The 25,415-nt window shown below is 37.0% G+C and overlaps 1 protein-coding gene across 5 annotated transcripts in view; it reads right to left on the bottom strand.

The window, feature by feature from the left end:
- LOC139969111 (uncharacterized) overlaps positions 1–25,415 on the bottom strand; it is a 156,158-nt gene that overhangs the window by 54,243 nt on the left and 76,500 nt on the right. For 4 of the 5 annotated variants that reach the window (XM_071973896.1, XM_071973895.1, XM_071973894.1 and 1 more), the window contains exons 2-3: positions 18,185–18,359; positions 14,158–14,276 (exon numbers count right to left, since the gene is read on the bottom strand). In XM_071973896.1, coding sequence (XP_071829997.1) covers positions 14,158–14,276; positions 18,185–18,359 — 294 coding nt within the window. Of the gene's footprint in view, positions 1–8,270; positions 9,859–14,157; positions 14,277–18,184; positions 18,360–25,415 lie in introns of those variants that run through there. The other variant, XM_071973898.1, reaches the window with a different exon arrangement.

The following is a 25,415-nucleotide window of genomic DNA, read 5'->3' on the forward strand; positions in this document are numbered from 1 at the left end:
TGAAGCAGTTTCGTACTTCGGTTTGATATCGAAACGATACAATACATCCGGAAAAGAACAGAACATATCAAAACTCTCAAAATCACCTTATCCTTGCATGAAAAACTCCGCAAAGGACGACACTGATGATCGCCCATGCAGCCAAAATAAGCTGAAGTGAAATTTGAATATCTTTCTCTCAACTTTTTTAAATTGACATTTTTTAACCATTTGTGGTAGTTTTTGAACATGTCAAGTACAACAGCCATAATAAATATGATGCTACCCAACCCATGCAGGAACAGGATAATATTAAAGATAAAAACCCAAATAGCGACAAAATTTCAAACTGCAAGGCATTTTCAAGAGCCAATGGGAACAAAAAAAATCTTCAGTGTGAACATGTATCACCAATGATCGTTGCATGCAAATGATTCCTGTTGTAATGACCGAAGCTTTTGCAACTCTTAAGAAAGACATTATTAAAAGCAATATTTTTGAGGAATTTTATATCATATCTCTGCCAAAATTGTCTTTTTCGCTTTCAGTGCAACTAAAATCACAGCGACTGGATGTATAAATGGTGCATTTATTTGAAACTGTCAAATTAACATTGTCATATGTGATAGATTTGTTTCACTACTTATAGATCTGATCCAATATTTATAGATTGGATCCACTGTTTATAGATTCGATCCACTGTTTATAGATTCGATCCACTATTTATAAAACAGATTTCAACTAGGATTGACTTCATTTCATCTGAGAAATTTCTAAAATTTTGTTATCGATGCAATATGGAATTTTCTCAACCATTGTTACGACTCTAAAGTCTCAACTTTTTTCTATGATCTTAATCGACTTTGCCAAGGAAACATTTAACACAGTCTGCAAGTATATTGCACCAAACATTTAATGTAATATTTAATATTTAATGTACTGATCTTTCTTGTAATATATCTCTTAAAAATATTGATGTTTTCATAGACTCGCCTTGAAAGTGGTTCTTCAAAGTCTGGACAGCTGTTCAGTATTCTATTTTTGTAAATTTGATCAAATTATTAATGTTTGGGGTTGGTGTTATAACCAATATAATTGCCTGTCATAATTGCTTTGTGTTGAAATGCCAGTGTGTTCATCAATGGAAAGCAATGATTGTTTAGGTTGAGGATCAGTACAAGCAACAAATGATTTAAACTTGATTGTGTGGCGATAAACTTTGGAACCAAATGTAAGATCGGAGACATTCCTTCATAACACACTCGGTTTAATTTCTAAAAAAATTGAACTCATCTAATCAATCTAAGACAACTGGCAACCTGCAGAGGAATCAAAATATCTTTTGGCAGGGTTACTTGTGAGAACCATGGTTTGGGGTGGGGGGATCAGGAGTCACTATTCTCACTGCTAGGTGAATTGGAGGGACAAGCTTTAGACTTAAGACAAGATTAAAATTATGTTAAAGATGTGGTTTTAAATTTATATCCTTAACTAATTCTCAAGTACTGACATGTTTTCTTTCTTGAAATGTGTTAGGCTCCCCATGAATCTGTCCAATTTTATCTGCGCAAGTTTTATTCATTTCTTTGTACTGTGGTAACATAGCATGAGTGCTTCTCACATTGATTGCACCTGTTGAACAACAACAAACGTTACGTCGCAGGCCGACATTCCCGGAACAAAAACCCTGGAAATTAGGTATTATCAGGATATGGCTGCTAAAATTATCCCCTTTATGATTTACTCACAAGATACATATTTCTGTGGTATTTACAATTTACCAACGGAACATATAAACCCCATCATTTAACTTTTAGTTTGTGTTTGTGTTAAGACAGCAGGCAGTTTCAATCACCATTGAAGCATAAGAAATAAAACCCAGATAGTAATATGGCCTGTGGCTGCATAACAGACACCAATTTGCATGCCACTTTCAGCCAAAGTAGTGATATGTCTTTATTTCTGGGAATATAGAGGCACCGACCTAGAAATAAAGAGCATCACACATGGCTCTGTGCATCCTGAAAAATATAAAAGAGCAGCTTTTTTCCAGTGTTCAACAATTGTGGCATGATAACGTTAGGTGGATATTCTACCGGTTAAAGATTTGCAAAGAGATTTTTAATACATTTCGGTGCAGATATATTTTTGTCATGACTTCTTTCTTATGTAAAACCTGACTTGTTTTTATCATTTTTAAAAATTTAATTCATTAGTATACAAGCTTCCAATCTTCCATTACCATTACCAAGGGAAATGTCAACTGCACCGTGGGTATTTTATGGATTGTGTCTGAACTTTAATTAGGGCTATGCGCTCGCTTCCAAGGTCTTCCCGCAGGCTGAAACCATAGCTCTGAAGTGTAATTATTACAAATAATCCCAATAATTCACCAGAAATCACGAAACTAACTATACTGAATATGAAACATGATATCAAACTGTTATGGTCAGGTTAGGATACACTTTCTTTAATATACCTTCTAATCCATAGGGAATTTCCTCTTAAAAGTACTATAAAAACCAACATGTTTAAAACAAATGAAATCTAATCACCTAAAATCCCCCCTAAACAATCCTTCTGATTCCTACAGCAACAACATCAAGCTGAGAAACCAAATTTTGAGGAAACAATGTTACCTTAAAATAAACTATTAAGTCATACTTGTTTATCACATTGCTCCCCATATCCTCTTTAATGCATTGGACACAACATCTTTCTAGAAGATCAATGAATTAGCCTAATATGATGCAGGTACAGCTCAAATTAGCCTAGTGTTAACAGAAATGTGTATGATGATGTCTGTCTAGGGGCCACATGAAGTTGGAAGATTTAGATACTTATAACGCACTGCATATAATTGATTTTCTCAGATCGGTACTTATTGATTACATTCTTTTTTTTACCGATATGTTAACCATAAAGAGTGAAGGATACATATATATGTAACAAACTGATTACAATCTTGGTCAAGCCCACAACATTCAAGCAACTGTTAGTTATCACTACTTCAACGCATGTTTTGTGTTAAGTCACCAATTTTGTTAATTATAGCCATCACTTTTGAGTAAATTACTCAAACTAACACTACAAACACATCACCAAAACTAGACACCATTCCTGCTTATTCTTCTTCCTATGAATTAATCTAACACACGTAGTCACACCAAAAACAAAAACAAATTAAAACATTTTACTTCCTGATCATCATTTCGAAGAAACTTGACGATCCAGTCGAGTTAACTGAACTGCACCGTTATGGGATTTTTGGTATCAAGTTTTTTCTTGAGTTTCACAAAAGACCGAAATCGACACCCAGAAGCTGTTATAATTAAGGATATTTATGTATTTATCTTCTTCTTCTTCTCGGCTTGAGTCTGTCTATCGGATCAGTTTGCAGGAACTAAATACAAACGTTTGAAACGGTAGAAGACTGTTGAGACTTGTGACCATGTCAAGTTTGGTAATTATATGCATTTTAATGTATTATTTATCCACTCACCTTGACAGTATAGTTTTAAGGTACAATTTTTGTTTTTACCATTTTCTGATGAGATGCTGAGCAAGAAGAGATATACAGTATAGGCCTACATCATTTTTGGTGCAGACAACCTTGTAGTGTTGGAATTTTCTGTTTACTTTGGATCAGGAGAAAGCCTGGTTTTTTATGTTGATCGCTAGTATACAAATCTGTCAAGATGCTTTAAGATTAAACTTTGATTACAAAATTACTGCTTGATGTGTGGGCAGTAAGAGGAAGCAGATAATATTAAGTAGATTAATTTATTAACAAATCGCTTGAATGGAATCATGTTGAGACTGAGAGTAACATTTAGGGGTTCCCCCCTCCTTCTTTTTTTATTGACCACATGTGACACAGCTGTACATAGTAACGAGAATTCTCAATTTGCACAACAAATCAACAATCGTACACTACCTCTTTGTGGGTGCCTTAATTGACAGATCATTCCCGAAGGCTTAATATAATATAATAGGTACACATATGTAATGGCCTTGTACTGCAGGTGTCTTGGTGCCTCTCATGTGTCTTGGTGCCTTTTTTAAGTGTCTTGGTTCCTTTTGGTGTCTTAGTGCCTTTAACATGTGTCTCAATTGGTGCCTTTCATGTGTTTCGATGCCTATTTTATGTCTCTTCAGTGATGCCTTGTATGTGTGTCTTGGTGCCTTTTATGTGTCTTGGTGCCTTTTATAAGTGTCTTGGTGCCTTTTATAAGTGTGTTGGTATCTTTGGTGTGTCTTGATGCCTTTTATATATGTCTCTTCCCTGATGCCTTTTATGTCTTGGTGCCGGCATAATATCCAACAGACTTTATAACATTCCACTATATACAATCTAAAGTGATAGCAAGTTTGTGACACCAGATCGCTACATGAATACTAAACGACATTGTCCACCTATGATAGTCGTGGAACGGTGTGGTAATGATAATACAAGCTAGCGCCAAACACACTCGAATACTTTCTGCACATTTTGTGAAATTATTAACTACATTTAACAAAGCATGTTGCATTAGACTCTCAGCAAAAAGTATTGATTTCAGGGAGATAAGCATAATCCCTTGGACAATGGTTTAGTAATTAAACTTCTTGGATGCACAGTTTTCTCATGTTTCTTAATTGGTTGTATATGTACATGACAATTTATTTATGTAAATAATACAGCAACATGGGTATAATATTCCACTCCATCATGCCCCCCTCCCGCCCACCCCCCTTTACTGACAGTTGCTTCTGATAGCAATTAGACCATGGTATCTCTAACACTTACAGTATATCTGTTGGCTTAAATTGACACAAGGAATATAAATAAAAGTTGACTACCATCTTATTAAGAATGTATTCTTTCCCCCTTTTAAATACACCAAATAGCTGCTACTTTCCTTTAACCTGAGTTATCATATTGCTTTCTACCATTTGACGAGTGTGACCGGACTTTCTACCTGTCCGTCCTTACTCGTAGGTCAGCATAGAGTGCCCTTAATTGCTCCGGTTGTACTCAACTATCGCAACCGACCAGAGGTCGAAATTTACAGCCACTGGGTAATCCCTTGGGGGTGAGAGTGGAGGCTGTACAACCCCTTAAAAGTGTTTTTTTTTTCTTTTTTCCGATGGCATGGTTGCAGTCAACGCATCCATACATCTCTTAAAGATCACTGCATGAGAATGCCTCCTCGTTGGAAGGACTTCTAGAGTAAGTTAATTACCCTTCCGATCAATTTATGGAACTAAAACTGGTCCAAGAGTACCATCTCCTTCTCCGAGATGGATCGATAAACCGCGTAACAAGTAATGAGTGAAGGAGAAGAGGTATGACGTCAAGCTTTTTTGTTTTTTTTTTAAATTGAGAAAGGAAGTCAACTTGTTAAAGGTGCCTTTAATAATAACAAGGTTAACCTCTGCCCAAAGATAATACCCCAGTTTGGTCGTATATGCGAGACAGAGGAACCAAGTCCACTGTTCAGTATATAACGCTGATATTCTACTTTTCAATGCATGGGTCTCTTCCATTAACTATCCTTTCGCAACATGAATGTACCACACAGAAATCAGATCAGAAATTAACACACAATATATTGACCTTTTCAAAAATTGAACATTCATGATGAAAACAATTACCAATGCCACAGATTTCAACTTTAACTAACGATCGATTAAGCACTGGGGGGAGCTGACGAGCATAGCAAGAACTGTCTGGCCTTGTGAACATTACATTCACATCGAGAAAAATGAAAGAGAGAAGAAAATATGCATATGGGGGAAAAAAATGAATTAAATTACTTCACAAAAGATGAGAAGTCACAAAAAAAAAAATTTTAGACGAAAAAACTTGGGAATCAATTTGAGCTAGTTCCCAATCAATACTTTGCCGTACAGATGTAAGAAACTATGAAATATTATTACCAATGATTCATTGAACTACTACTACCGCTTGCTACCCGACGGCCTCAGTGGTACATGAGATGGGAAGCTGATTCATAATTAGCATATAGGTACCATTTGCCCTGTGGCCACAAAAATTGACAGTCATATTGCTGGCACATTGATCATAAGCAGCAAAGAAAAAAGAAGCCAAAAATTACTCTCGGGGGGGAAAAACTGCATGAAAACACGAGAGATGGTACTTAATTTGATTGCATTTCAGTACATATACCCTCCGCAGAATTAGTCGACAAAAAAAATATATGTCACACAAAAACTCTTCTTTTTTTCCCTCTCCTTGCATGTGTATATGGTGTGTGTGTGTGCAAAGTTGTTTAATGTACACTATTGCTTTGGCATTGCTTCTATTTGCAGGTCATCTAATGTTAGTTCAGAAAAATGGCTGACGGTAGGAAAAATCTATAGTTCATGTATGGATGGGAGCATCATATTCCAACTAATTATTGATAATTTAATAACTAATTAATATTACAAAGTTCACCTGTTTAAAGGAGAATTCAACTTTACCAATGAGCTAGGGAAAGAAAATCTGATTCCATTTGGGATGATGTCATGGGGCATAATATTATTAATATAATATTATTATAAATCTACAGTTCCGATAAGATAAACAAGTGAGTTTTCCTGTTTATTATGCACGAATTATTTCCGTGTCGAATAAAAACAGGTGGAGTTCAAAACCTTCATTTAGAATATCAAATACAATGTACAAAAGGCAGGCTAACAAATGCGTGCCCTTTACGATCGAACCTTGTTTGGAACAGGGTTTTTTTTCTATGAATTTTTTGGGAGTTGACTAAAAATGGACAAGTTACAACCAAGCTGGTAGGGGATCATTATACAGTATTAAATATACTTGGAAATCCTGGTGTACACTGTGTACAAATCAATCATCTTTGTGTTAAAAGGGAAAAAATATTGTGACACATGCAAAAACTTAGAGATCTTGCTAAAGTGGCTTAAAAACAATTTGCCAACGTATTTTGAGCCAAATTCTATGACCGTCGAAGTGAACATATCTATTTGAAGACTATTCACATTTTTGGGGCAAATATTTGCTTTCACAAATTGTTTGGGCTGATATAAGCTGAGTGCACTTAAGGCAAATTTTTCAGACTGCTGGTAGAAAATCAAGCAATGGTTCTCTTTACTTCCATTCATAGTCAGGCCTTTAAGCAAACCATTCCCATCCTTGTTTCCTTGAGAAAACCAAGATTTAAGTCTAGAAGAGTCTAAGTTTTTTGGGGGAAAAATAGAAATTACATGTGTATCCCAATTAAGTGAATTCCAAGCAACAATTTGACAGCTGCACAGAACGGATAGGACATCCACATACGTAAAGCTTTATCACAAAGCATCTTTGTACAATAATGAGTTATGTTAAAACTAGTAAATTTAACTCTTGATTTTTTAATAAACGCTATTTTGGGATACTGAGAATAATCTGTAAAAGTAGTCTCGTCTGATCGCGGGATTTCAATCTCAGGAAAAATTGATGGAGAAAATGGGGGGAAATAAAGTTACTTTAATACAAAAATATTTAAAATACTTGTATAACTAAAACTGCTATGTATTCCTGCAGAAGAGGTTGAATTTCGTTAACTCGCTTGGTAAGAATTGACTTGAAGAAGAACATGAATGTCTTCTACTCATATATGTGTCCAGCATTCCATTACAGGAAATTTTATGTTATAAGTTACTATGAGTTGTTTGACTAATTATGACACAGCAAAACCATGATCAACTGGTGGTTTACCATAAACGAGACAGATTTTTACTCCTTAATTCATTTGTAACTGAGAAATAAGAGCAGTATGCAATTTATGTATTAAAGCCTTGTGTATATATGTTCAGAAATGTTCACACAAGAAAAAAAAACATGGAAAAAGGAACAGAACAGAAAAGAAAAATAAATAACTAAGTTTCTGATATATATATATATATCAGCATGTAGAAGTTTGGCATGGCGGGGGTGGGGATTGGAGGAGGGGAGGGGGGTTGGAGTAGGAGTGGGGGAGTGCTTTAGGTATAGTGTTGATGGACTAACATCTCCATTGAATAAATTAACTTTCAAGGTTGCATAATAATATGTCTTACAACATGCGTCACACTTTTCCCTGACAAAATGTACCATTGATTTAATGTGTACATGTGCCATAAACCCCATTCTCCCATTCAGGTACATACATATATATGTATGTGAGGGTGGACACGCACCAATCTTTGAAGCATTTCGCTACATTAAGGGGCCACAATTTATCGACATAAGTCTTTACATGTCGAAAAGGGCCGATCAGAAAGCATTCTCAAAGGACAAAAAGCAAACTTACTTTTCATTTCACTCTCTGACGGTAGCAGAACTTCCATATACCAGGGACGACACCAAGTGACAAAACTAAATATCAGAGCCCCGCATATGGAAAAAATCAGGACGAACCAAATGGCTACGAGGAGGGTAACCTCCAACGAATCCCTCCAATTTTTATACTCCATCTTCCCGGCTCCACTGCAAGCGACCTTCATCTTAACAGCTGAGATCTTCCAATTCCAGAACATGAAAAGGTTATGAATGAGTTTGCAAGCACGTAAAACTCTCTACATTCAAAATGCTGTCACTAAAGAGTAGGATATGTTTTATAAATTAAAAAAGTCCACAATTGCGATAGCATCCAGATTTCCTTCTTCTGTTATTTTGCCCCCTTCTTCTTTTGAGTAGTTCTCAGAGCGGAGGCGTAAGGTACGACTGGTCTCTTGAGAATCAATCCTCTTTTCCCCGGGAAGTATGCACTTGCCTACAGTAAGAGACCTCGTGCATCTGAAACATTGGTGGTAGCCAGACCCTTGTACTAGTAGTGTGTTTGCATAAAAGCCAAAATATGAATTTTTTAATGAGAAGCAAAAGAGGCCCCTGTTACACCGTAACGGAGCTGCTCCGAAAAGTTTTGAGTTACACGCAGAAAGAAAACTCTAAAGAGAGGACTGTTTAAAAGCGACGTTTCTTCGAGCGAAGTCCGATATTATTAATGTATATATTCAGACTCGTATTTAATCTATTTACGAGTGAAGTTTTACAACCTTAAATTCCCTTGTGGGGCTGGAGAAGAGAATGAAAAACTTTTTCATAGTATTTAAGTTTGTTTTTATGTGTTTTCTTTTTAAAAGTCTAAAATCCTTTTCCCTTAATCATCAAAATTGACAAAACATTTGGTAGGTCTTATAAATCAACGCTGCAAATACCAAGCTAAAAGTTCCCCGTTTCTTTACAAAAAGTTTACCTCCACACGAACAGGCGTATGTGAAAACCCTGTGAAGCGAAACGAAACAATTATCAAAACTTGCGATTGAAGCCGCTGGTTTTTTCGAAGGTTCTTCCAAAAGATTATCCCAGTCAACACATCATTTTCTTCCACTCACTACAAAAGTTCTTCCGTTTACTTTTGTCCACAAGAGTTTTTCTTTATTTCCTTCTTCGATCAACATCAGAATAATCCTTTAAATAAGCTTAATGATGAGATCTCGCACAGTCGGGTGATCCGTATGTCTACTGCCCTCGGCCCTGACACTCGCTCGGTAGGAAATTTCTGCCCAGCACTCTCGATCTAAGCTCAATTTAACAATCCTGACAAAAAATTTCCAGCTGTTTGAACGAATAATAAGTTGTGACTGGAGCAAATTTCTGCTGCGTGACTGGCTACCGATTCCGCTAATGAATCAGACGAGATTATGGCCAAATTTCTAGCTCCCACGAAGACGTTGACAGAGCGTTCACACTGATGGAGGGAGGGAGGATGAATTTTAGACGTCGAGCCTGTTGTGCTCTTCAACAGTTTGCAGAGGAAATGAAAAGTCAACCGCAGAACCCAAGAACAAACGCGCCCGTTGTGTTATATAATAGGATAATTTGAATGGAAAATTTTTTGGTCATATGTGTTATATATTCAAATTTGCAAAACACTCGACAATTCTGGGTTGTTTTTTTTGTGTTTTTTTTCTTTTAATATTAATACAACAATATTATTCAACTACCTTTGTTGGTTCAACATTTAACGAACAAAAAGAATAAACAAGCAAATACGGAGCGTGTGTGGTAGATAATTACGTGGTGATACAAAAAAGAAATTGTGAAAGAGATACTTTAAGCATCAATTCTTTAGACTATCACACTCTAATTAAATATTCCAATTTCAAAAAGACAAAAAAAAATCTTAAGTGTTTTGAGAATTCCAAGGAGAGTTATATTTCACTGGAAAGAGCCTTATTTGGCTCGTTACCAAGGCAACAGCTACAAGGGTGGAGAAGCTTGCATAAAATGTCGTCATTAAGAAATTTCTACGACAATTGTCGAAACCCATATATGTGATGCAGTCACTACCATAGGAAGAAATCAGCATTAAATTCAAACATAATTAATGCACTAATTAAAGTGAAAGACATTTCAATTGTTTAAGGGCATCTTTTTAAAGTAAAAGTAATAGTTTATTGTCATGCCTTTAATACCAAGTGGAGGAAGGGGTTTGATGGACTGGTGGGGTGCAGAGAGGGAGAGAAAGGGGCCAGCAAGGAATGTAATTATGAGGTGCTTTTTCATTTACTTGTTTTCTTCATTATTGATGTAGAGTCAACATATTTTGTTTCCACATTTTCTGTAGCAGTTTTAAAGTTCATGAATTTGGTTTCTCTAATGAAATGGGATAGTTTTCTACTGCATGGTTCTGTTAGTGGAAATCGCTATGTGTGCATTGACAATTTGCAAATACATGTGTATTAATTTGTTTAGCTTACTGCACACCTGCAATAGATATGACATGTCTCTCACCCAAGGATCCACTACAACACATATAATTTACCCTTTCTTTTTTTTTGGGGGGGAGGGGAGGGGAAGGGGGCAGTTAGTTTGCTGCATATTAAGTTAAACATATTTAAACACAACCTAACTGGTGTAGCCTAATTAAACAATGCAACACCTTTCTGATAGCTGAGGTTTGTAGGTACTAGTAGGCCTAAGATGCCTAACATTGCATATTGGAGCAGAATATTTATTGTTATTAATGATGTCTAGTTTTTATCTAATAATCAGCTGTAGTTGCACCTTCAGCTATTGTGACGAGAGAGAAGAAACACGTACAGCGTTCCTTTGGGACATTTGCAAAGTAAATCCTCAAGATTAAAACTGGTGAATGATGAAAGAAACGAAATTGCACGAACCAGCTGCTGTTTAATTTACAACATTAATGCGTCGACACAGGGGTGTTTAAATCCACGGGATCAAAGGTCTCCATCCAAGACTATATCTTAACATAGCTAACTGTATTGCAATGTGCAAGCTAGGAGGTGGATGGAACGTAGGGACAACAAGAGCGACAAATGCACTTTAAAGGCCATGCTAATAATTTATTTTTAACCAAAGTGAATGAAAAGCAAAAAAATTAATGTATGAAGGACAGCTTTCAAGCTCCAACCCCTCCCGCTCCCCCCCCCCACGGTCCCTCTCTCCCACCTAAAAACAAGTCTACCCACGCACTCAAGGCCAATTGGCAGATGTCCGAGCTTTTGAGTGACATCTGGAAGCTTTATTCTTTTCCAAAAAAAAATAACACCCTCTCCATTTTAACCAACATCGTCGTCCGGAAAGTTGTCAGGTATCGAACGGAAACGGTCAGAGAGACTCGATTAAAAAATTGGAGGGAGAAGTGTCCACTAGAAGATGTTGCAGGATTGGATGGGAAATTAAGCTAACGAGCAATATCATTCGGAAGTGACCCTTCATGGAAATTGCCAATGCCAACACTTCGCTCGATTTTTTTCTTTTCTTTTTTAAGTCGACAGGATTCTTATACGTCCAGCAAATTAAAGGGACGTCTAGGCTATACAACGGTCATTCCCCTAGCTGCTGCACTTTCCCAGAGTCAATACTTCGGGCGAAATTTTTTTGGCATTGATTTTGATCAATATTTGATACAATATTTGTTGATCATAAAAGCCTCAAAGCAAATGAAACTCATTACTTTGATTAATATGACAAAGATTTCTATCAGAAATAAAATTTGCTATTTTCTTCTGAGGAGGTACAACTTGTTTTATAGTCGAAGAAAGTCCAATGGGATCTAAAACAAAGTGATTAATATTCAAGAGGCGAGAAAAAATCGGGGGGGGGGGGTTAGGGGTTTGAGTTTGATCAACTGTAATCAACTGTTGTGGAGCACCCACCAGGTTTATTTCATTTAATATATTTGCTTCTCCACGACAATATACTGTAGCACATAAATATATTCTAGATTAAAAAATCGTGATGAAATTTGTGGTGAAAGGAATGGGCTCTAGACCTTTGGCTTCACAAAGTACAACACCCACCCCATTTCATGGAAAATGAAAAAAAAAAGGGCAAAGAGCTTCTTTCAGACAAGAATTGTTGTATGAATGTAGCAATTGAGTTCGCTGTCCGTACCCTTCCTTCGATTTTAGAAGGCAGACGAGGGAAGGGGGTGGGGGAGGTTTGTCAAGGATCTTGTATAATGTGTGCTTTTTGCAATCTTTTGTTGTTTTTAACACAGACTGTTTCATGGTAAACCTCTTCAATTCACCTCATCTCTTTTCAAGAACAGTAATCAAGAAACCTTAAATTACAGTAGGGTGGGGCGGGGGTGGGGAAGAAATATCATAACCACTGCAAGAGCTGCTTTAATAAAAACCTCAAGGTACCCCCCTCCCCACCCCATGGACAAATTATTGTAGCAACATTTACTTAATCGATAAAGCAAGGTCGAATGCAATGTATATAGAACATTTATGTCCAGGACTGCCAGAAATTCAACGGACGAAATATTACAACATTATTGCAAGATGGAACCGATTCACCTCACCTGACGACGCAGCTTTTCTCCGACGGCTTTGTTTTTTTGGCTCTTGTCTCTGACTCAGCTCATTTCCTGATTGAAATGGTAATTTAAATAACTGGGTCAAGAAGGCTTCATTTGCATAAAAAGGAGGGACCAAGTTACTTCTTCGATACGGTTACGAAAATTAAAGACTGTGATACGAGCATCTTTTGGTTAACTTTCAAGCATGCCCCAAAAAATGGATTTTTCTTTCGTTTTTTTTTTTGTTTCTTTCTTCCTCCCCCCCCCCCCCCTTCTTCTTCTTCTCTTTATGGGTTTTGGTACGGACGAGATGAAAATTGGTCCTGGCAATCAGAGAGAAGAAGTAGATCAGCAGAAATGAAATGGAGACTGCCAGTTACTCGACTGAGCTAACACGTTCTGTCATCAGAATTTAATCAGCCAGGGTCAAGTATACTGCTGTATAAACTGACTGAGAGATAGGGATACAAGAATGGATTGAGATTAATTAACTCGGCAGAGTACCGTGGCGGTACAGAACGCAGCATCACGTTAGGTAATGAGAGGAGGACTGTGGAGACGATCGACCGAACAGTTCGAGAGGCACTCACACCGAAGCGGAGAGAACCACGAGTCGCAATCGACGACGACCTGGTGGGAAAAGTTTAGTTTCAAGACTCGATTCTTGAAATGTACGTTGTTGCCGATGCACTGCTCGGTACATCGGCTCTGGTTAGAGACATCGTCGGGATATGAGTTCCTTTGAAATGCCGCATTTCAGAATCGGATTGGCAAAACTTTGCAAAGTCATGACAATCATTACTTTCTGGTTTATTAAAAGTTGTATGAGCTCATGTTACAAACAACCAGAAAATCAACCATGTTATCAATAAACCAATGAGGTCAAAAACGAGAACAGACAAACAAACAAAGTAACACAATAGCAAACGTGCGTACTACAACGTCTCTTCGTTAATTATTTTCCAAGAAATGGATTTCTCTGTTAACTGCAATTTGTCAATTGACGTCGAGAGACGAAAGTATCTGGGCCGTATCGTGACCATACCAAGCAGATATATATAGGATGGCAATGATCAAGATTGACTGAGTTTTAACAATTAGACCTACATATTTATGATAAAGCTGCTGAGGAACAAAACATATGAAAAATATTTAAAAAAAAAAAAAACCCAGAGGACATTAACTTCTTAAAAACGTTCTTCAAACTTAATTGCAAGAACACATTTTGCTGGTGGGGAGGAGATGTGGGAGGGTGGGATGGGGACCACTGACAAACTATACAATTTTACTAGAAAAGCAATTAAACAAACTAGATTAATTAGGTCGTGATCATCGCGGCATAGCAAAGTGTGAATCTTACCCAAAGTGGCACTTGAAAGGATGGGCGGATCCACATGGTTGTTGACGACGCATGTGTAGGTCCCTTCATGAATGGCCTCCTTAACTCTCTTGATTCTTAGTTGACTTGACGACTTCTTTCTGGTTTTTCGTTTTATAAAAAGAGAAAGAAGAAAATAAAATATGAAGTAAAAAATACCCTTATTCATATCTATAAATTGCTGATTGCAAGTTCCCCAACATATTCAATAATCACACCTTGTAATTAAGAATTTCTGTTGCATATTTGTGTCTTGTAATATTCACCAACATATCAAAATCATATCGATGTAGCATTAAATTTAAAATGATGAAAATATATATTGAAAACTTAAAATAGGCACTATAATTCAGAAAGCTGACATAAAGTCATACACATAATTAAGATTATTCCGAATCAACAACATGTCAGCAGATCAGTTGGATGATCTATGGCTCTGTAATCCTCATTCCACTAAAATATTGCAAGAAGAAAACTATGTTTGAGGACTGTCCTTTTCTTAAACTTATTGGCCATGTTTGCTCTTATGTAGTTTGGTGGAGACTTTCCGCAGTAATATGCAAAATTGTATACAAATAATATTTACCCAATACATGCTCATGTGTGATACACACCCTTCCCCCATCCTCCCCACTCCCACCCCCACCAAAAACAAGAAAGTCAAAGGAGTCGAAAATATTAAAACTTAACCCTTCCAGATGTACACTTGCCTATCTGCATTATTCAAACTGCTATTTTTTTTATCTCTCCAAGTTTAGCTAGTCCCTTTATTTCCCCCCAAAGTGTAAACAGTTGGTGGTATTTGTCAATAAATCATTAATGTGTACCTGTTTAGTTTATGCATGATAAGACATAGTTGTATACAGCAATTGTGGCATATATGTTACCTGTCCTTGTTTTGCAAGGTAACAGTCAATAAAGTGGAACTTTGTTCATCAACAAATACATAATAGAGGGCAGCAGTCTCAATTTCCCTTTCATGATAAAGAAATAAACTTTACCAAATTGAGGGCAGTATCCAACTTTGGCCTGTAGAAAAACTTTTAACTGTTCATGGCAAACATAACCCAAACTGGCTGCTTCAATTAACGTGCCAAATCAATGCCTTCAAAAACAATGGACTGCATCGATGCTCTCAAACACAACCAGCTACTTCAATGCTCTCAAACACAACCAGCTACTTCAATGCTCTCAAACTCACACTACACCAATGCTCTCAAACACACACTACACCAATGCTCTCAAACACAATCATCTGCACCAATGCTCTCAAACACAACCACTATATCAATGCTCTCAAACACAACCACATGCACCAATGCTCTCAAACACAACCACTATATCAATGCTGTCAAACTCAACCAGACACACCAATGCTCTCAAACACACACTACACCAATGCTCTCAAACACAACCAGCTGAATCAATGCTCTCAAACACAACCACTATATCAATGCTCTCAAACACAACCACATGCACCAATGCTCTCAAACACAACCACCTGATTCAATGCTATCAAAAGTCAACCAGCTATGCCAATGATCTCAAACACAACCAACTACATCAATGCTCTCACACAACCAGCTAAATCAATGCTCTCAGACACAGCCAGTTGAATCAGTGCTCTCAAACACAACCACCTGCACCAATGCTCTCAAACACAGCCACCTGCACCAATGCTCTCAAACACAACCAGTTATGCTAATGCTCTCAAACACAACCAATAACATCAATGCTCACACACAACCAGCTACATCAATGCTCTCTGTATGTGTCACTGCAGTCTTAAACTCGATCCATTCAAATACGGTTTTCATTCCAACTTAATTCAACTACACAGTCAAAGATCTCATCTAATTTGCCCAACCTCACCTCTACCAATTTTGCAACTTTACACCAACCACGGTCCACTTTCTACTATGGTTGAAAGCAAAAAGACTTTTAAGAAACAGCTAGATACACAGCCTCTGCTTCATACCAGCTAGGTGATGTATCATATCAACTGTCAATGCCTTAAATTACATCAGCATATAAATATATTTGTAAAAATCTAAGAACGGCAGGTGGGATAGAAAGGTTGTATACATCTTCCCCATTGTTAAACTTTTTAAAAAACTCCTTTATCCTACCACTAGGAAGTTTCCTATATTTGATACACCTTTAAACTTATTCAGTCGTTTCCCTTAATTTTCCCATTGTTCAACTTTTAAAAATCCTGGTTTGGGCCACTGGGTAATTTCTAATATTTGATACACCTAAAAACTTATTCAGTCTTTTCCCATGTTTTTCCTTCATTTTTAACTTTTTAAAAATCCTGGATCAGGCCACTAGGTAATTTCTGATATATATTTGATAAACCTTAAAACTTATCCACTATTTTCCCTGTGTTCCCCCCCCCCTCCCATTGCTAAACTTGAGACATTCGCTGACAGTTCACAGGCGACGACTCTTGCCGTGTGATACCATAGTAACATTCCTTGATGAAGTTTCCCACACCTCACAAAAGTCGTAACAGGGTGGTGGTTCCTTTCAGAAATGGCTTTAATAACCTTCCATACTCTTTTTAGCGTTCACCGTACCCCCTCTTTAACCACAAATGCTTGTCATCCCTGATCTCTGTTTGTTATTGTCACCTGACTTAGCTCTGCCAATCCAATTGACCCTCTTTTCATCACCTGCCTAATCGTTTCCTTTTCTGCAGGGGGTGGTCCATTCACCAGTTCTTTTCTTCTCTTTCTTTCTCACTCGCGACTTTCAACTCTTAGGCAACATTTATTTTCCTACCCACTTCTTTGCCTATTTTCATGCCCTATAAAATGCCGCTGATACCCGTCCAACAAATAATCCACCCGTGTGACCTTTCACCCCTGTCCTGTACCACAATAGCAGCCAGCAGCTAAAGACGACTTTTCTGGCTGATTTAGTCAGAAGGCAGAGGGGACTTGCAAAGACATTCCGATTGCTGCTATCTCAATTTTTTTATTATTATTATTTTTTTATCGAGGAACAGAATTGAGGTGAAGGCTCCCCAGCTACCTAATTCACAACATGACTGATCCACTGCTCTACACTACTGCCAAATCCTGGTCTTATAACCACTTTTATCAGCCCTTCTTCCCCTTGACTTTCGATAAATGTTTTCCCTTCGATGACACTTTTATCTTACCCAGCCAACCGTTTAGGCTACGTGAAAATGTGTAGTTATGGCGACTCGAACAGTAAAAAATTGTATGTGACTATGTGTTCTGAGTGTGTATGTTCTGAGAAATGTTCATAAACCTGAAAACATACTCCACTTTAAATAGGAAAGGGTAATACACCAGAAAACATACTGCACTATTGTAGGGAAGGGTAAGAGTACACTAGCCAACATACTAACAAGTTATTGTAAGAAAGGGTAACATATCAAAACACATGCTGCACTTCCGTAAGAAAGGGTGAGGCACCTGAAAACATATTGCACTATTGTAGGAAAGTGTGAGAAACCTGAAATCATGATACAATATATAGTAAGGAAGGGTGAGACACCTATTAACATACCAAACTATTGTAAGAAGTGTTAGGTACTTGAAAACAAACTGAAATATTGCAAGAAAAGGGTAAGGCCCTTGAAAACACACTGTACTATTAAAGGAAAGACTGAGACACCTCAAAATATACTCCACGCCTGTAGGTTAAACGTTAAGGAACTTGAAAACACTCTTAAGTATTGTAAGAAAGGGTAACTAACACATCACAACACATGCTGCACTTCAGCAGGGAAAAGTGGGGTTCTGAAACCATACTGCACTGCTCAAGGAACGTTTTAAAAGGCACCTGAAAACATTTGTCAGGTTTAGTAAGTAGCAGAATGTTAATTTGACTCCTATTTCTTGTTTGTCTCTCTGACACTTTTCCTCGTTAATCTCTTCAGCCTTGGACGATTTCTCGACCAAAATCAAGACACATGCAGGGAGAGAGAGAGAGAAGAGAGAGGGAGGTGGAAGTGGCAATCTTCAAAACAACTTACTTTATTTTCGTTCTTATTCTGAGACCGTTGAGGCTATTGTGCACTACAGTTTGATTGTCTTTCTTCCACGTTATGTCAGGCAGGGGGTTGCCCGTCGCGGCACACTTTGCTAAGAACTCATCGTTCTCCGCTAACTTTTTAGGCTTGACGATATTTGTTAACTTTGGTGGACCACCTATGGAGAAAACAGAAGAAGAAAATATGTTAAGCTGTGAGAGAGCATAACTTCACGTCTCGGCTGGGAATTGCCAAAAACTTGTGGAATGTGCAGCGTGATGGAGGACTCCGCAATAAAAAGTTGTACCCGGGTTTACAACATGACCAGACAGTGAGAGAGTAAGGCACACTTCAGTTTTAACAGGTGACATAAAGAGTACCTCAGTGAAGGTACTGTACATTATAGCTACAACCAATGTAAACCCAGCTGACAACATGCACAATGTTTGATCACTTCAACTTTGAAATTTCGGAACCCCCCCCCAACCCCAATTTTTTTTCTTTTTACTTTGTATAACAACACGTCTGATATTATTACCAGAGAACTTCTTCTATGAACACCCAATAAATTTGTATATAATTATAAATAAAGGCACTACAACGGAAAATTGCGAACACTTTGCTATTAAATTAAAATCTCTGAGCTCAGTCATATCAATGTTGACTTAGAATCACAGAGCCAGACTCCGTGTAAAGTCAACAAGTTATTCAATGACCTCAAGTAGAGAAAATTTCAGCACAAATATTAAATCTTATTTTATTTAGTTTTTTTTAAAGCAATCAATTTTGTTCAGAACAGAATAAAATCTTGACTTTTATAGGGCCATCAGCCCTTACAAAGGCAGAGATTCAAGTATTCATTTTCCCCCACCTGCCAAAAGGATTATGACATTCATGTGTAGCGCCCTCTACAAGCCCAACTGTTTCATTTGGCTGTACAAGCAACTGACAACTTTTTCCTCAGTTGACTTTTAACACATTGCAAACTCTATTGAAGCATTTACCAGTGTTTCTTCCACAATATACTTTGTTCCGTGACACAGTTTATTAATCCGTAAAGCATGACATATTTTGAAAGAAAGTTTGACAGCATCACCATAGGGATTTAATATTAATGACATTTCCCTCACATAATCCCATCACCACGGCAATGGTATCGCGACTGATGAGAAAAACCAATGGATACTTCGGGAAAAGGTTTATTTTCTCATGAACATGGCATCCGTAGATTACTTTTTCTTCTCTTTTTCTCTCTATATTTCTCTTTTTTGTCTTTTAACTCAAACTTCTTCAAACAAGGCTGGTTTGATCATTTCCTTCAAAGCACGGAAAAGCACTTGGCCATGTTTATAGTGACAGAAGTTAATTAAAGGAGCAATCGCTTGTATTAATTCAAATCTGTTTTTGAAAGGGTGTGGTATGGGGGGGGGGGGGAGGTGGGCAAGGTGTTGCCATTATCATATTGGATTTTGATAATTTCATTACCATTATGGTGGCAGTTTACAACTTGATAAGATTTTGGCATTTTAGATTAGTTTACCAATGAAACCTCAAGGTTAATACCATCCATATTATTAGATAATAACTGACATTGCAAGTGAAAAATATATATATATATTAAACATATCTTTGCTGATATTTACAGTTCAGGAAAAGTTTGTCATCAAGGAAGCTGAAGGTTGTTTTCATATTTAATGATTCAGCAAAATCAAAAGAATCCACTTTTATTGACTTTCCTGGTTATCTTTCCTTATATATATTGTTGGTGCTCTTTTAATTATTTTAATTAATTTTTTTCTTTTTTTTTGGCACTTTCAGTAATTTGCAACATCCTTTCTGTTTCTCCAAGAATTATCTCAAATGCTTATTAATCTTCATAAATCTTCTTCCAAGGTGAAAACCCATACTTTGAATTCAGTTGGAATAGAATTATATAATAGCCTATTAGCAAAAAAGTGGTCCCTTGAAAGATTTAAGTTGTGAAGCTGTTGATCTGACGTAATTTGAGGTTCTTTGAAACATTCTAAGAAAATGTCTGAGGAATTTCCCTTTAACTCTCAGCATTATTGCTAATATTACTCGTACTGCCTCCCCAGCCCTTTATGTAATATGAACGAAGTGCGTCTGTGGTGATAATTCTTAAAATGTTACTTTCGTCCCAACTCCATAAATAGGTTTCAAAGTTACTTTTCTCTTTGATCATTTGCACAAATGTCAAGCAATCTAGGTTAATATTATATATGCACAGCAGATAATCATGAAAAATTGGGACAAAAGTTATAAACCACAAGAGCAATTCGGAATCCCCCTCCTGGTTCCTTTCCTACCGATCCGCTCTGGAATACACCGTTTTGCATCGGGTTTCCGTAAAGTCTGGAAGTTAAAACGGACGTTCAAAGCAGTCGTCGGTTGGCACAGTCAACGGAAGCTTTAAGGCCAAATATCATTTACAGGCATTTCCTGTGTATATTAGGAGCACGTCATATACCGAAGCTGTGCTGTCCTGTGTGCACGCATGGAGAAACCATTAGAAGCGGTCGAGCCTGCACACAGAAATATATATGCTCATATTTTTGCCTCCTGTAACAATTCTCAAAAGTATGAAAATCTGACTTCCCATACAGATACGTTTGGATGAGCTCCAACAGGAAATGACCAAATTGTTTTAGATGGCCAGTTAATCCACCCAATTAAGTCAACTTATAATCCTACAAGTGTAATGGATGCTTATTACATTGGGCTGACTGAATGTAGAGTCACGTACAAGTTTATTTACATTGAATTTAGTGTTGCATGAAATGAGGTAATCCTGATGGCCTGGTAGGGCATCCAAGATATAAACCCCCAAAGTGGGAGAGGGGGAGGGGGGTTATATGGTGGGTGGGTGGGTGGGTGGGGAGGGGAGAGGGATTGGTATTTTATGATCTTTCATAATAAGTGCATTTACAGCCACAAATCTGCAATTGAGTATGTGTATGTACATTTACAATATAAAAAAAATAAAAAAATGTGCCGTCCAATTTTCCATTTCAGATTCTCTGATATAAGAATTATTCCACATGATATGCAGGATTATCTCCTATGATGTCAGAGAATATGTTCCCATTTGATAAATCATTGACTGAAAACTGCAATACATAAAAAATATTTACATGATACTGACCACAACTTTGCACAGCTATGTTACATCGTTGAAAACAACCAACTACCAGAATCATTTTCTTTCAATCTGGATGCACTGCTGGAAAATTGACCAATTCAAAAGTGTCACACATTATTTCTAAGATGGGGAAATTGGACAACATCATGTGTAGGAATATATGAAGAGTTGAAGACATTAATACTTCAAAGACTATGCGAACTCGTGTGGGACGTGACATTCCTTGCAGCTATACAAAAATAATACACCATGCAATATTAACACCTCCACAACAAACCGTGACTTTTATTCCCGACAGCGTTTAGAGAGAGTTATCAACCAGATAATGCGATAAGCCAAGCATTTGTTTTCTTCGATAACGCTATCAGAATTAAGACATAGTTGCGTTTGGTATTCCACCAGGGTCACAGCTCAAACAACTGAAGCAAAAAAATCGCCAAACCTCATCCAATCAAATGAACGGTTGCACAAACTCAAACAGATACGGTCAGACTCTGCTCTGACCAAGATTTTTTGTTTTTTTCAATATTTGAAATTGAGAAAATTTAAGTGTTCTCTCAGCAAGTTTCTCTAACAACAGAATTTTACTTCCACAAATTCTCCAACAGTTTTAAGTCATTTCATGATAAATAACATTTTTATAGCCAAAAAAAGTTTTTAAGGCAAGCTTGAACTTTTCCATTTAACTCTGTACAGTCATATAAAACACGCATGTACACAGGATCGTGATTGCGAGGAACGTGTGATTGGTTTCTTCTGCCTTTTATGAATGGAGGGGAAAAGTTATTGATACAAATAATTACATATTTTTCAACTTTCACACGTGGCTTCATACAAGCAATATTACATTTTACCCTCCTCACAGTGATAAATCCCTTCATATAAAAGTAGCAGGCACTGTGGAGCTTTCTAAGCTATTAAGTGCCTTGAGATGCTGAACTGTCAAATTTTTACGTTCATGAACACACCGTGATTCAACATATCTCTACGCATTTAAATCATCATAGACCTGTTTATCCCTCTGTCTTACTGCACGCTATAAACTTTCACCTTCATGTTTAAAAACACAAATTACGGCTTTTACATGAGATCACATTTTAACCATCTCCATGTTTCATGTACAGCTGAGACTTTTACTTTTGACAAATATGTGAGTATATACATACATTTCACTCACTGTTCATGTCCCACAAAGGAATGTGTTTATTGCACTCACTAGAATTCCAAAAGCTCACCCATTTCGCCCGGTAGTTGTACCCTCTCTTTCCCCCCCCCCCCTACACCCCAATTTGGCAAAGAAAATATCCTTGACTACAATATTGTGTCAAACCAAGTAACATCTGTCAGATTTAACTTTTCTTTTCTTCAATCAATCAAAGGTGGTTGTATAAATATTTCTTGTACCTTTTGGCGGGGACGACAAAAAAAAATAAAAAAACTGGCTGCAGTTTAATCAATTTGATGCAATTATTATATATATCCATATAAATGTATTTTGAGGGATCTTAAATCAAAAACAAATATATATATGTCTACTTGGCAAAGTCACCAAACTTGAAATCTAAGTATACACAGTAGACAAATATCTAGTTGGCCAGATTTCTTTTAATAATCAACCCAATTTTCTTCTCACTTTTATTCACAAATTTATAATCCACACAGTCCAAAAAACTTTCTACAAGTTCTAACTTCCAAAGTGACCATTTAGTGTCTAAATATATTTCCGGCGAATTCTCGTACAGTGATATATTCAAATGATTTGAAAGCTTACTGGCTGAGGGAGACCAATCTACAGCAGAATCACAGAAACTTTAACAACTTTTCTTGATAATGAAGTAGGGTGGGTGGTGAATTGATGCACATCTGCGAGTCTCCCATGATAGGGCCAAAAATCACAATCTGTTTATTTTCATTTAATCTTAAAACAACCACTGTTCAAATTGTTGCGCAGAAGGTACATTAAAGCGATGTAGTGTGATATAAAGTAATATGATTAACAATGTATAACACATATTATATTGCACATCTGAGGGGAGAACAAAATTTGCTTACGGAATTGCTGGTGTGGGGAGGATGAGCCGAATAGGAACATTAGAGAAAATTTGAAGGGCATGAGGGAATGGGTTGGGTAGGGTGAGTAAGGGGGGGTGTTAGGGAGGGTCAGAATGTTGAGGGAAATCCCAAGGATACAAATGCACATGCAATTTAGGGAATTTACAAGACTATTCTAAAAGATATTCCTGTTTTGACATCATAACTGTGATGGGTGCAGTTTTTGTTGAAACAGTTCAAGGGTGAGATAAAGAGAATTAATATCCATTCGTATTAACTAGTTGAAAGTTTGTTTTTATTTTTTTTCTTGGTGGGGGGGGGTGGGGTAGTGGTGTTGGGTGGGGTGGATTGGAAAATACATTCTATGATCTTTAAGACACAAATTTCAAAGAGGGTATCATCTTCAAGATAACTTTCATAAAGTGACCAGTTTTCAAAATGTTATTTTTCCGTGAGTTACAAGGAAAATAAAAGATACTGCTTTAAGTAAGCTACCAGATAGACCTAGGGGTCATGCTCGGTCCAACCATGGCATGCCAAGTATTTTTTCACAGAACTGTATTTCCCAGCTATGTTTACTCCTTGATTTATTTCTCCTTCCAAATAAAACAATACAGATTTCATTCTAACCTTCTAAATGGATCTTGAACCTCTCCAAGAGTTTGCAATTTTTTTTTTTTTTACATAATTTGTTTTTTTCCAATTGTCTTTGGATGGTGCTTAAAGATGGTAAGTTAACTGTTATTCGAGTCTATATTACAGTAGGTGTGTACAAAGCTTATGTTGTACATATACACCTCAATTACAGGTTAAATTTGGTAAACTCCACACAGTGAATGAGCATGGAATGTAAATTATGATAAGACCACCGTTTAAATTGCAGACCTCTTTCAAATTCCTTTCTTTAAATGAATCGAGATATTTCACAATCACCTTTTTCACCATTTCATACTGTCTTTTATACGATCTTAGTCATTAACATGAATGGCTAAACAAGTCCCTATTTGTAAAGAAAATGTTCAATTACATTTATAATGTCTATAAATATGATCAGGATAACAGAAAAAATGGATAATAGCCCTATGTTGTCAGAGTATTAAATGTATACAGTTCCACCAAGAAATGACTATAAATACAGTTATAACTGTTACCTCACTCAGCTGGTCTTGCTTGAACATTACTGTACCTCACACGGTCGGACTTACCCAGTGGGACTCCTTACAGTGGGACTCACCAGTGGGACCCACCAAGACTCACCCAGTGGGACTCACCATGAACACCCCCACTACACATTCTCTCCTTTCCTTGTATCAATCTTTCTAGTTACCTTTTCAGTTCTCCTTTACACTCCCACACTACATCAAGAATTTCACTCCCCCACAACCCCAACAAATCCTTAGTCATCAGAGATGCTCCAATCTTGAAATTAATTCACAGACTGTATAGATATGTATATTTATATATATATCTAAAAACAAAGTGTTATGCTTGTGGATAAACGAAGCATTACCACTTTCGTCTTTTTGTCATGACATGATATTAGGTGAAAGTCCCATTGTCTTGAAATTTTCATACTACTTTAGATCAATTGTTTTCTTGTTGTTTTCATGTTCAATAATATTTTTCCCTCCAAACTAGTGGCGCTAAAGCAGTGTATAAAGAAACGATGATCGGATTAGAACTTGAAACTTTTTAAAAAAAATTCAAGGAACAGGCATGTAAAAGTATCCTGGTGGCGAACAATAGGTATTGAGGATTCCATCAAATTGATTAATTACTCAATTACTCGCTCACTATAACTTCATTTTGGTGTAGAAATTTTAGGAAGGTACCATTTTTCGACCAATCACAACTTCACTTTTAAAGTAAACACGCTCGGAAACGAGAGCTGCTTTAAAACACTCGGTTCCTTGATAAGAGGAGTTATTGACGAAACCGCATTTTACCGGAGCACGCAGAGATGAGGAGAATACACGGGAAGAGATTGTCTAAAAATTCCACAATTCCTAAATTTAATACAAA

The sequence above is a fragment of the Apostichopus japonicus genome, chromosome 6 (assembly GCF_037975245.1).
Source record: "Apostichopus japonicus isolate 1M-3 chromosome 6, ASM3797524v1, whole genome shotgun sequence".
NCBI classification, from domain to species: domain Eukaryota; kingdom Metazoa; phylum Echinodermata; class Holothuroidea; order Aspidochirotida; family Stichopodidae; genus Apostichopus; species Apostichopus japonicus.